This window comes from Macrotis lagotis, chromosome 6, assembly GCF_037893015.1.
Source record: "Macrotis lagotis isolate mMagLag1 chromosome 6, bilby.v1.9.chrom.fasta, whole genome shotgun sequence".
Lineage (NCBI taxonomy): Eukaryota > Metazoa > Chordata > Mammalia > Peramelemorphia > Peramelidae > Macrotis > Macrotis lagotis.
In genome coordinates, this window is record NC_133663.1 from 53,317,917 (window position 1) to 53,331,968 (window position 14,052).

General features: G+C 38.9%; 1 protein-coding gene and 1 non-coding gene across 2 annotated transcripts in view; both read left to right on the forward strand.

Annotated features, from left to right (window-relative positions):
* SLC9A9 (solute carrier family 9 member A9) overlaps positions 1 to 6,969 on the forward strand; it is a 738,251-nt gene extending 731,282 nt beyond the window's left edge. The window contains exons 15-16 of the mRNA XM_074191139.1: positions 3,791 to 3,896; positions 4,730 to 6,969. Coding sequence (XP_074047240.1) covers positions 3,791 to 3,896; positions 4,730 to 4,966 — 343 coding nt within the window. The 3' untranslated portion in view covers positions 4,967 to 6,969. The remainder of the gene's footprint in view (positions 1 to 3,790; positions 3,897 to 4,729) is intronic.
* Positions 6,970 to 11,997: 5,028 nt separating this feature from the next.
* Positions 11,998 to 12,105, forward strand: LOC141492395 (U6 spliceosomal RNA). The gene has a single exon (XR_012469876.1). It is a non-coding gene; the product is annotated as a U6 spliceosomal RNA (small nuclear RNA).
* The last annotated feature ends 1,947 nt before the right edge of the window (positions 12,106 to 14,052 follow it).

Here is a 14,052-nt window from a genome sequence, read left to right on the forward strand (position 1 = left end):
AAACTCTTCAGCAAGAAGACTGTGTCTTTGACAGTAATCTATGTCACCACAGCTCTCATCAGTGCTTCTATTCAGAGAACAGTCAGCCATTGATCCATCCTCCTAGGACCAAAAGTAAGTTTCCTCTACCTGAAAAATCTCTTCATTTTTCTATAGACACTTCTATTTCTTCAAGAATTATGCTCACCCTTTATCAGAATCAGTCACATAGCTCCCACAGCTCTGAGTTAATTGCTTTTTTTAATGACATTCTTTGACTCACCAAGTCTCTATCCTGGTTTTGGTTTTCCTCAGTTTCCCCAGAACATACTTTTTCCCTTAGCTTTCTTCTTGGATTATTTCCCCACTCTTATCTAGAAACTCTTCATTCTCCTAAATTATAAAAAGGCATTCCCCAAGCCTCTCTCCTCCTAAAACAAAATCAACTTACATGTAGAGCCCAAAGAATAAGGTTTTTGCCTAAGGCAGGAAGACAGTTCAGGACACTCTGATTTTATACTTCCTGGATCTCAAGTAGGAAAATGGCCTTCTTGCCCTCTCCCTATCATCACCCCTCAAACAAACAAACAAACAAGAAACAATATCATGAAAAATGCCATGATAAAAATCTAATGCCATGGGAAATCCTGGATTCAAGTTTCAGCTGATCTTTGGACAAGTTCATGAACCTCTCAATGTTCTAAGACTATAGGATACAGAGAAGATGTTACTAGAGGAAGTTCTCTCTATAGTCCCTTATAGGGAACACAACTTGTAAAGTAACTCATCTGCTCCACAGTTGCTTTTTGCTTTTGTTGTTCAAGTCATTTTCAGTCTTATCTGACTCTGGGGATCTCTTGGCAGAGATACTGGAATGGTGTGCCCTTTCTCCTCCAATTCATTTTACAGGTGAAGAAATTGAGGCAGACAGAGTTAAACTTTCCCAAGGTGACACAGCCAGTAAGTGTCTGAGGTCAGATTTGAATTCAGTAAGATGACTCGTCCTGATTTCAGACCCAGCACTCTTATCTACTGAACCACCTAGTTGCCCCACTTTTTGATAATAAGCATCTCAGTTGTTAGCAATCAACAGTAGTTTGTTCATTTGGGCGTCAGGCAATCACCAAACATACAAAGAACTCTTGACCAAAAACTCTTTCAATCACTCTTTCCCCTCCCTGTGATTTTTCAATGGTGCTCTTATCCACTTTCATCACTCACTGCTTTCCAGAATCTGAAACTTTGTCATAGACCTAAGCAATTCCTCCTTTCCCTTCACACTTAGCCTTGAATACCATTTTTTTCCTCTCATTTAAATAGCTCTCAAAACTCCAGTTCTGAAAAAATTTACAGAAAAGTTTACTCAGAGAAAAATCAGTTCCTTCCATTTGAATGAAACTCTCATGACTGGTCTCCTTGACCTCCCTCCAATCATGCACTTAACCTACCCCATCCCATTGCATTCCATATCAATATGTTCATTACTCCTTCCACCAATGTAGATTATGAATACAACTTCATTTAGTTGATAGTACATTTTCTTTCATCTTTCTTGATGTATGTCTATCTTAGATGGCAAGCTAGAGAACTACCAATTGACCTGGGTTTGATTCTTAGCCATTTTCCAAACCACCTCTATGACCCTTAAGCTAACCCCTATATCTCTGAGCCTCCATTTTCATTGTCTATAAAATGAGGGTCTTGGACTATTAAACCCCTGAAATCCCTTCCAGGTCTAAAATAGATGATATTGTAATGCTAAGTGGTAGAAAGTTGGTGCTTTATGTAACCCCTGGTGTGCCATCTTGTACAATCAGATCCCAAAATTATCTTTGATGATGAAGTTAGGGACAAATGGCACAGAGACCTAATGGAACCTCTAGATTATTTTCGATCATTACATCTCTTGGTCTAAATACCTTCATTCATAAATTGAAACTAATCACATCATATAATGAAAATTAATGGAAATTCATTAAGGATTTTCAGCTCTGTAGATAAACTTGCCAGGTAGTAATGGAAACCCAGAGAATTTTAAATCTTTCTCATTGTCCCTCTGTGTCCTCTGAGTAGGTCCTAATTTTCATTCAAATCAGCAAATATTTTATAAGTACCTACTCTGTATAAGATACTCTTCTAGGACTTGGGGATATAAAGATTTTTTTGCACATTATTTATTGAGGCAATGTGATATAGTAGAAAGAACACTAAATGAAGAGACCTGCACTTTCATTCTGACTTTTTCACTAATTCCAAGACCTTATACAAGTAAAGTCCCTTCTCTGGGATTTAGTTTACTTATAAAATGAGGGAGCTAGATTGGCTGATTCCTTAAATCCCCTCTAACCCTAATATTCTAGATTCTCTTTCTCTTAAAAATGAGTAAAATATTTTTGAAGGATCTGATCAGAATTTTAGCTTGAACCTAGTTTCTTTTTAATTTAATTTATTTTTTTGCTTACATTTTTAGTTCTGAATTGTCTTCCCTCCCTCTTCATGCAAGTCTTTCCATGTTTTTCTAATTGTGAAATACTTTCACCGCTTTGCTCTCAGCAAAGCAGATGTCAGCCACAGTGAGTCTCAGGTGGATTATTATTGATAGATTAGAACAAAACTTAACGTCTCTCAATGAGCAGATTTTTCTTTGAACTTGATAGAGCACTCTGGAATGTAAAGACAGGACAGACAGATGTTAGACAATAAGATAAGTCTGGTACCAAGTTATTTGCATAATTTTAGATAGAGATACTTTGAGGTATGAGCTATATGAAGTATAAAGTGAATGTATTGAATAGTGAAAACAAAGTATTTTCGAGAAACACCTTCTGTTCACTCCCCAGCTAGGAAATTATTCAATATTTCATGAATTATTTCTCCTTCTTTATAAAAAGACTATATAGAGTAAAAGCTTGTGTATAGTTTTAAGAAAACATGATTATGGGGGGGGCTAGGTGGCACAGTGGATAAAGCACTGGCCCTGGAGTCAGGAGTACCTGGGTTCAAATCCGGTCTCAGACACTTAATAATTACCTAGCTGTGTGGCCTTGGGCAAGTCACTTAACCCCATTTGCCTTGCAAAAACCTTAAAAAAATGATTATGTTATTGTTTAAAGTAGCTCTTTCAAGCAGATAGTATAATTCTTTCATTTATTTTTTAATTTATGGAATAACGCAAGCATTTCCATAACAGTATAATAAAAAAGATGATGGCACATGAAACCTCAAATCTACTATGAGCAACTTGCTATTCCTTTTAAATATGCAACAAAAAATTATCTTGCAATTCTTAAGAAGTACTTTGCACACAAAAACCTAATGCAAGCATCATTCTCCCCATTCTACAGATGAGGGACCTGAAACGTCAAAGAACTCAGCAAGTCCACAGACAGTAAATTGTAGAGCTAGATTGCAGAATCTGGTCTTTTGACATCATAAAGCATAAATCCTCTTTAGTAAGATGCTTTTCGATTTATCTTTGCATATAGTACCCAAAGTTATTAACTTTTTTCTCATGCTTATGGAATGCTCCTAACAAGGCAAGGAAGAATATCAAAGAAAGAAGGTTTGAGCTCAATGTTTTTTAATTTCAGAGTGAGTGAATATGAGCTTTATAATGGTAGAATGAGTGAGCTACTGGGTCTGCATCTTAGGGCAGTGTCTGGCATTCAGTAGGTGATTAAGAAATGCTTGTTAATTTGACTTGAATGCAAGGGTTTTGGATTTGTGTGTTTGTTTTCATTTTTTATTGAAAATTAAACTAGTGAAATTCCATTACATTACTTTGAAAAATATTCCTTAACAGATTGGGTAGATATCTGAAACCAATTTTGACTCATTCTGGCCCACCGCTCACTACCACATTACCAGAATGGTGTAATCCAATTTCCAAATTACTGACGAGTCCAAAAGCATATGGGGTGAGTAGATGGTAACACCTGACAGACTTGATGAATAACCAGTGAGACCAAGATTGATGGGAGGGGGTCTGTGGCTCCATAATTTAGGGGGAGCAAAAGGGGACTGGTTTTTAAGTGGAATGGATAGAATAGCATTTCTAGACTCTTTTTAAGTTATGAGGGATGACTAAGTTTGAGCTTTCATGTTTTTGTAATACTACCAGTAATAATTATACTAACTTTTAAGGCATAAAATTAACTTGGACAATATGTGAACCAAAAAAATCATTTCCTCATAAATTGCTTCATTTGGAAATTTTTAGTTCAAAGGAGTGGATGAAATTGCCAAGAACCAATTAGTACAATTAGAAGTTAATCAGATGGCTGGGAATTTAGCCTCAAGGTCATGTCATTTGACCTTTCCAGAACCCATTGCAGGGGAATTTTTAACCTCATTCCTTCTTCCAAAGGAACTTACATCTGGGAGAACTCACCATTTCCCCATACTGTTCTAGTTAAGTTAAATACATTCCATTTTCCTCTATAGTGATTCCCAGCCTTTTTTAGAGTTCAGACTGAATCTTTGACAAGCATCCATTTAAATGAGGGTGCTAATGCCATAAACTATTACTCATAATGGTAATCATTACTCAAGGAGAGAGAAATGGGAATCCTTCCCAAAGGAGGAAAGTTTGTCGATCTCAAAGCAAGAATTCTGTTCTATAGGGAAGGAAAACTCCCCTAGAGTTTCCCTGAACACTGGGGGAGGAAACATTGTGGAGGGAGTGGGTTGGGATATATTTTGCCTTCATCATGAACCTTTTTTACCTTTTCAACACCCCCCCCCCCCCCAGGATCATCTGAAGGAGGATGACACAGACTGCATTGTGAGTCATGATGAACTGGCCCTGAACTTCCAAGAGCAAGCCCCTTTGCCCTTCAGCCCCTCAGCAGGGTTGGAGCAGGACCCAAAAGCCTCTCCGAAGACTCCAAGCAAAGAAAACATTTATGAGGGGGACCTTGGATTAGGAGGCTATGGACTCAAGCTTGAACCCAGCCCTGGTCAACCCCAGCTGAATTCACTGGCATGAACTTTGTGCCTACAATGACCAGTAAGACTGGTAGAGGAGTGCCCAGGAATGCAAACCCAGCTAATTAGGCAGAAGAGGTGGGGAGATACTGAGAAATGTATTAAAAGCATAAATTGAAGAGAATCGAAATCTTGTCACATGTATCCCCCAGGTGCCTGAAGAAATGAGAATTTATGATCATCTCTCCGTATTATACAACTGAATTTAATTTCTGACAGCAGCAATTTTTATTAATGAGTTTGGGGGGAGGGTTGGGTCAATAATCTAACATCTCCAAGGGTGACACTGATACATCCATGCCTGCCAATGTGCCCTTTCTGTCTGCTTTTCCCCCCCGGCTTTGCACTCTGACTGGGGATTTGAGACTCCTAATTAGAGATGGAAGTGGGGAAAGGAGAAAGAAAGGAGGAAAGGAAGGAAGAACAGGAGAAAGAGAAGGGAAGAGGAGGAGGAGGAGGGCTTCAAAGGTATTTCACTAGTTGCTCCTGAGTGTTCAGCATTTTGGTTAGTAGAGATTGTTGGTGACTCTGATTGAGGTGGGTGGGCAGGGTTTGGTTTTGTTTTTTTAAAAGGCTATCTATATTTACACATATTGCCTTGGAAAGCAATATTTAATTCAGTGCCTGAGCTGAGTGCTTAGTGATAACCCAGCATTTTATTTCAATTTACCCAGGCTGTCCCCAATCCCTCTCACCATGGTCCCTTGCCTGGAATTCACTCTTTTCTCACCAACCCCTCACTTCTTTCAAAGCATCTAGAGAGCCACCTTCTATGTAAAACATTTCCTCCACTAAAAAAAAATAAAAATAAAAATAAAACTTAGTATTCTCTTCCTCCTCCAATTAATCAGAATTTGCTTATCTGGGTGCAAGCAATATCCATTTCCCTACCCCACCCCCCCACCCAGAGACTATAAACTCCTTGCAGACAGGAATTCCTTTCTAATATATTTCACTTTGTGTTCCCCGGCATCTGCATGGGTGGTGCTTAATTAATGCTTGCTGAATTAAATCATTACCAACTAATAGAAGCCACATCATATTTTGAAGAGGCAGACCCAATCATTCTGCCTCCAGAGACCATCATCCATCAGCTCAACTCGATTTCACATCCTCTTTGGTTCCTTTGGCCAGATTAGGATTTTTTTTTTTTTATTAATTCTGGTCTTTGTTCATTGAACTGCTAGCTTATTGCAGAGCAAGGCCTTCACTAGGACTTCCAAGAAAAAAAAAAAGATGGCTCTCTTCCCCACCTCCCTGAATTTGCCTGATGAATGAGCTTCCCTGCCAGTGTTTACATTTTAATTCCATCTTGGCTCCAAAGGGGATGTTTCTGTATCCTCTCTAATGAGATTCAGTGGGCAAGATTGCCATGTGCCCAGGGCCCTGTCCAGTCACCTGCCAATTCAATTCCAACATTATTCTATGATTAGCAGCAGCAGAAGGGTGAGGAAGGGGAGGGGGGCAATAGACTGGAGCACCTTTCCGAAAGCAAGGAGAAAAGGGTTGGGGGGACAGGGGAAAGAGAAAATTTCAGCCTTTGCCAAGGACAGCTCACCACACATAGTTAGGACTTGAGAATTAGGTTTGATTCAACCACCTGACCTGTGCCTTTGGAGATAGGAAGATACCTCAGGCCAGGATGCTCTTGAAATGCAAATACTCACAAGAGACTTCAAAATGCAAGCTTTGGTTTTCGAGGTTCTGATTTTAATGAGTCTTTAAGGAATTCACTCAGTGGTTGTTTGAAGGCCAGGAAAGGAAAGAAGTTCTCCTCAAGTCCAAGAAATCTGGAGATAATATGGACTTTGCTGACCAAATGTTCAGTCTTAAACATTAACTGGAATGATGGCAGATGCCCCAAAGTGAGCATCACTTGCTTTTTTTTTTGTTTTAATGGTGGTATATAACTTCCAAAGAAATTAGTGCTGGAAAAATGGGGAAGCCTGGTTTCTGGACAAAAAAAAAAAAAGGATGGAACATGGTTTTTTTTTGTTTGTTTGATTTGATCTAATAAAATATTACTTTGAAAACAAGACAATTTGTGTGAGCAAATTTTTTATTTCAAAACTGAGAAAAGTTCTCATTGCCAGTACCCTGTATCCTGATCCTTAAAGTAAAACAAACAAAGTCAATTTTGAAATATCACATAGATGGTAGGAATGTGGATCTTTTGGTTCAGTGGCAGGGAAAGTGAAAGGCAAAAACAGTCAAACACAATCAGAGTGGGCAAGACTTTGTAAAGGAGTGAAAGAATACTGGGATTTTTATTGGGTGGGGACTGAACCAGTGATTTTAGCAGTTCAAGGATCTCCCTGTGTGGAAACTCCCTCTACTGATACAGACTGGCAAGTCAAGTTGCTGGTAACATCATTTTAGAAAAGTACCAGAACCTACTGGGTAGGTACCACAGTTACATATATCAGAGGCAAAATTTGAATTCTGGTTTGTTTCTTTTGCCCTGAATGCAAGACAGATCTTCTAACCTCTACATCAGACTTTCTCTAGTGGTTCTAGCCTAGGGGACCCTGAAGAGGGAAAATACTAATAGAGCACGATAGGATAGCACCTTCTATTGGAGTCTAGAACACCAGAAGCAAACCAACAAATTTAGTAGGTAGAAAGTAGGGGGTCGGGGAATACATTAGAGGAGAAAGAAGGGCAAAAAAAAATCTTTATTTTTGTTTATCTTTGTTCTCTATTAATTGAAAGGAAAAGATTAAAACTTTGGACTCCCTTTCTTGCCACTAAACTGAAAAAGGCACAGGTAAGGTAAAGATAAAAGGAACATGCCAATAAAAAAAAAAAAAACCTTGACATTTCAGTGTAGTGGAAAGAACAGAAAACTCTGAAAGGAAAATAATGAGATTGAAGAATAATCAGGAATACAATTCAAAAGTGGCTCCAAGGATGGGAAGATAACTAGTTATAAGTATTTCTTGTTTTTAAAAAATGTTATAAATAGAATTTTTTTTTACTGGAATGCTACTTCCAATAACCATACCCCCATACAACCCTCTTATAACTAACAGATGCAAAAATTTGAAACTGGGTTGAACTTAAGTCTTCGTGGCTCTGAGGTCACCTCTCTATGATCTACTCTCCTCCAAGTTATTTTTATGTCATCAATGAGTAATTTCAGAGAGATGAAGACTTGTCCTTGGACACACCACAAATGACAGAGAAAAGACTAGAACTGGGTCTCCTGACTCCTTCCTATTCTAGCATCCTTCCCATTAGATCAAATGGTGCAAGCCAAAACTATTAAGGAAAGACTTTTGTTACCACTTTCCCTCATTTCTGTCATGCTGATCCTTCTCTGTTTCTTAAATATTCCTTCCTAAATGACGATCTCTCTCATCTTTCCCTTGACTAGAAGGAAGAAATGGCATACATTAAAATAGTTGACTTAGCAAGCAAAATGAATCTACTGGCTTAGGTAGATAAGACACTATGGATTTTATGAAAATTTCCCCCTGCCTTCTTTTAGCAAAATTCTTGCCATCTGCACCATTTCCCAAAACTTAAGTAAATCAAATCACATCATCCCAAGGCTCATTTTACTCAACTGCCCAATGAGAAGTTTGCAGTCATCCATATCTTTATTACTAAAGCTCTAAACAGTGAACAATTAGCAATTCACAAGATGGAATTCTGTTTATCCCTCTGTTACAGAAGGGTAATTATTTGTTAAATTAAGTGATAGCTTGTGTTTTGATTGCTAGTGTCAGTGTGTGAAAGATATTTATTGAGCAGAGCTGAACTTCACAACTCTGCAAGTCAAACATATTTTTTTTTATTTAACTCTTGACACTGATGACTGATGAGGACAGAAGAGACCAAATCATCCAAACAAAAGATTAATTTGATAAACAGAGCTCTAACCACAGCTCACAGTAGTGAACTAACTCTTCTTTCCTGAGGCAAGATGTCTCCAAAGTTTTGAAGAACCAATCACAGAACATCAGAACCCAGAGCAATGCAATCAGTCCAAACTTCCTTATTTTCTGGTAAGGAAACTGAGACTTAGAGAATGTGTCTTTTTTAAAGATCACAGGGTCATAAAATCTACGACTCTCACATTTTCCAGGTGGTGAAACTGAGGCCAAGGGAGTCTAAGTGACTTGCTGGGCATCACAAAATTAGTCATTACAGAGGTGGAATTGGAACCTAATGCTCCTTCCAAGGAGAGGAAAGAGACTATCAATGCCTATAATAAGCTAAATACAGTGTCTGCAGCTATCTCATTTGATCCTTACCCTGTAAAGTAGATTTGGAAACTGAGGCAGAGAGAGATTGTGACCTCCCCAAGGTAAATGTCTGGGACCAGATTTGAACCCAGATGTTCCTGACCCCAGGGGTCCAATGATAGTTTAGACAGAGATAGAGGAAGGAGGTCTGAGTCTTGGCTTCAGGTATAACTACCTCTTGTAACTTAAAGCACAGATTTAAATCACCCAGGCTTCCAGCTCCTTTTTCTACAAAATCTAGTAAATAATTCCTACATTATCTATGATACAAAGTTGTTATAAAGTATTAAATGCTTACAAAATCTGCACCGTGCCTTATGAAGCAGAATCATAAGTAAATGCATAGATTTGCTTAATCAATTTTCTTTATCCAAATTCTTCTATTCCCCTTCCTGGATCTTTTATTAGAAAATGACAGTGTTGGGGCATGCTAAGAAGGATCCTGGCATGACCCTCCTGAATCATTCTTTTTTTTTTTAGATTTTTGCAAGGCAGTGGGGTTAAGTGGCTTGTCCAAGGCCACACAGCTAGGTAATCATTAAATGTCTGAGGCCGGATTTGAACCCAGGTACTCCTGACTCCAGGGCCGGTGCTTTATCCACTACACCACCTAGCCACCCCTTGAATCATTCTTTAACTGTTTGCTAAGCTATGAACTGGCCTAGCTCTGGATACTCCCTTTCTCCCTATTAAAGAAAATGCAACAAGCATTTGATTAAGTGAGCTATGGATAATGCTTTAAAAACCTTCATGTTAACTATTAATATTAAGTGCCTTCTATTAATAATACTAGATTGTGGGAGGACAAACACAAAAGGAAAATAATATCTCCCCTCAAGGAGGTTTCATTCTACTGAATGAAGGATTATTGATTGCTCGCTTCATGGAAAAATCATATATCTGATCAAGGAGACAATAACAGGGGCGGCTAGGTGGTGCAGTGGATAAAGCACCGGCCCTGGAGTCAGGAGTACCTGGGTTCAAATCCGGCCTCAGACACTTAATGATTACCTAGCTGTGTGGCCTTGGGCAAGCCACTTAGCCCCATTTGCCTTGCAAAAAAAAACCTAAAAAAAAAAAGGAGACAATAACATACAACAAAAAGGTCATTCATTGATTATGGAGACAGAAGACCTAGGCTGAAATTCTCCTACTAATAGTCCTTCACAGCAAAGATGACACCACCCACCAACCAAATGATTGGAGGCATGAATTCTTTCCTCTGATGTTTGCTAACTGTGTGGACTTAGGTAAGTCATTAAAATTCATCGGGCCTCAGTTTCCTTTTCTGAAAAATGAAAGTATTGGACTCGATTTCCTCTGTGGCTCTCTCCATCTCTAGAGCAATAAAGCTTTCCATTCACATCCTTGACCTTAGCTCCTCAAAGGCAGAGCAGAGAAAGCCAGATGAAGAGATCAGAGCTGAGATATACAGAGGAAACATGCTAGATGGAAACAGAGACTCCAATTTCCTAAAACCAAGGTTATGATGTTATTTAGCCCTTTTAACCCCACTTCAGAGAATGAGATGTTTTACAGAACCACATCATCGCAAAAAGAGTAGCAGATAGACTTTTCTGGGTCATGGCTGATACAACAGGAATGAGAGCCAGCATCAATGATTCAGTGAACAAGGGATGATGAGGTAGAGGATCCCTCAACCAAATCAAATGGACCCATAGGTGTTTCCAGACAATGCCAAATGTTTCATTTATCTTTGTTCTCTATTAATTGAAAGGAAAAGATTACATTTTAATTTTAATGAACTCCCTTTCTTGCCACTAAAGAGGAGTCCCTGGACAGTGTTAATTTCCTGGACAAATCAAAAAGTCCAGTCCTGAGGAGCAGCAAGGGGCAGAGACCATGTCAAGAGGCTGGCCCAACTTGGACTTTTTGGCCTTCACTGATAGCTTTACCATTTTGTGGATCCTGCAAGCCTGGCAGAAAGGGCTCAATTCTCTCGCAACCTTATATGTTCTATTTTTGACGACAGACTTCCCCCCCAGGATGCTATTATAAATCTGGAGCACTATCTAGCACTCTGGAGGAATGGGGGACTCATTTGAGAAGGAAGCAGAGATGTTTTGAGGTTTGTGAGCTCTAGTGAAAATTTTTTTTCTTTTTTATGAATTATTATTTTTCTGGGTAAAATCAAACCTTTTCATTATTCAATTGTTTGTTGATCTAAGTGCCTACAAGATAATTACAAAGCCCTTTCACTTTTTTCTGTGAAGTTATGCACATAAACTAAATTCCAGGGAAACCCTGAGTGAGGGGTATGAGTAAAAAAATAGTGTGATTATAATAGTGAGGTGGTTGGAATATAGGGTGAAAAGAAAATTTGAATTGAGAGGTTGTTATTTTCCAGTCATGTCCAACTCTTCATGATCCCTTCTGGAGTTTTCCTGACAACGATACTGAACTGGTTTGCCATTTCCTTCTCCAATCTATTTTACAGATGAGGAAACTGAGGCACACAAGGCAAGTGACTTGCCCAAGATCACATGGCTAGTAAGTATATGAGGCCAGATTTAAACTCATCAAGATGAGTCCTCCTAATTTCAGAACCCAGAGTTCTATCCCCTGGACCATCTAGCTGCCCAGGATCTAGAGGTACCATGGCATGACAGAGATAGTGACACAATTACTGTCAGATGAATTAGGGGTGTATCCCTTTTCTACAACTTTCTCCACCCTATCTGGGAGATCTTAGGCAAATCACTTAACTTCTCTTTAACTTTAAACTATAACTACTATGTTTAGCTTAAATTTAGAACATATGATGCTCACTCGAGTAGCACACATACTAAAATTGGAATGATATGGAGCAGATTAATGTGGCTCCTGTGCAAAGACAACACAAAAACTTATGGAAATGTTACAGAGGTTTTTTTTAAGGCATGACATGGAGGACAAAACATTGACCTTTAGAGTCAAAAAAATTGAGTTCAAGACCCATCCTGGCTGTGTCATCATGAAGTTTCATGCCTCAGTTTCTTCATCTGTAAAGTGAAGGAGTTGGACCAGATGTTCTCATAGGCAGTTAGGAGATAGAGTAGTTAGAGTTCCAGACCTGAAATTAGGAAGATGTGAATTCAAATATGGCATTGGAAATTACTTAGCTGTGCGACCTTGGGAATCTCTGTCTGCTTCAGTTTCCTTAACTATGAAATGGGAATAATAACAATGCCTCCCTCCTAAAGTTGCTGTGATGATAAAGTGAGATAATACTGGTTAAGTCCATACCAAGTGCCTAATATTTATTTCTTCCTTCTTTTCTTTAAGGTCTCTTCCAAGGCTAAATCAATAATCTTAAGATGCCATGACTTAGACTCAAATTCCTGCTCTAAAATGTGATAACAATAACTAATAATGATAACAATTAACATTTATATAGCACTCTAAAGTTTACAGACACATATATGCAGATTGAGTGACTTTGGGCAAGTCACTTGCACCTCTCTGATCTATAAAATGGAGATGTTGAACTAGATGACCTCTTCGTGATTCTTTTCCCCAATGACTCCAACTCCCAAGATTCCTGCTGTTGCCATTCAGTCATATCCAACTTCTCTTGACCCTGTGGACCGTACTGCCCATGGGATTTTCTTGGCAGAGATGCTGAAGTGGCTTGACATTTCCTTCTCTTGCCCATTTTACAGATGAGGAAACTGAGGCGAACCCTTAAGTCAGACATGACTCCAACCCCAGCATCTTTATCAAATGGGCCATCCAACTGCCTCTGATCCCTACGCATGTACTCCATTTTAAATCACCCTTCCTTATTCTGTCCAAATGCAGCTCCTGACTTCAGTGGGGTAAAGAAAAATGGCCTGTGAAGAAAAGACCAAAGAGCTCAATAAGGCTTTTCAAGTATTCTTCTTAAAGTTTGGTTCTCAGATCTGCACACATGGAAACATGATATCCAGAGACCAAAGCAATCATTGAATCAATCGATAAGTATCTCTTAAGAACCTAAGAAATTCCAGGCAATATACCAGATACTGAAGATACAAAGAAAAAGAAAAATGCAAAACGGCCCCTGTTATCTCAGGGCAAACAACACTTACACATGCAGCTAAACAGAAAATGTAGACACAGTCAATAGTCAATTCAAGGAGTTGGGGTCTGAACAGAACAGCAACCCAGGAATCCAGTGAGCTCTCTACCTGATGGCTTAACAGTCAATGTCACTTCTTAATATTTCTTTGAAGACTGAACTGCCTGGATTTACTTGGGTTGAGAGCCCAGGGTGGACCTTTAGAACTAATTCTCAAACCATCTGTTCTTCCATATACTGTACATTGTTTTGTTTTGACTTTTAAATCTGTAACTCCACTAAACATAGATAACTCAAGTTTATTTGCCAACATAAAGATGTTAGGTGTAAAAACTTTAGAACCAGATACCAAAGTCTGTTCACTTCTGGTCCTTTCATTTTACCCTCCAGAGCATGAACTCTATTGGTCCTTCCTAGGTTCCAGACAGGCTGGCAAAGACCTCAAACAATGCTTCTCTTGTGTGTCATTTCTACAAACTGCCTCACCTCAAAGCACCCAAACCTCCTGATCCATCACTATTTATTACCATCCATCACATTCAGCAGGCCATGAGAATTCCCCACAAAGTGATAAGAGAAAACTCCCAAAATCTAATGATTGTAAAGTTACAAGGACCATCAGAAACAGAGAATTCAGGGGCAGCTAGGTGGCGCAGTGGATAAAGCACTAGCCTGGAGTCAGGAGTACCTGGGTTCAAATCCAGTCTGAGACACTTAATAATTACCTAGCTGTGTGGCCTTGAGCAAGCCACTTAACCCCATTTGCCTTGCAAAAAC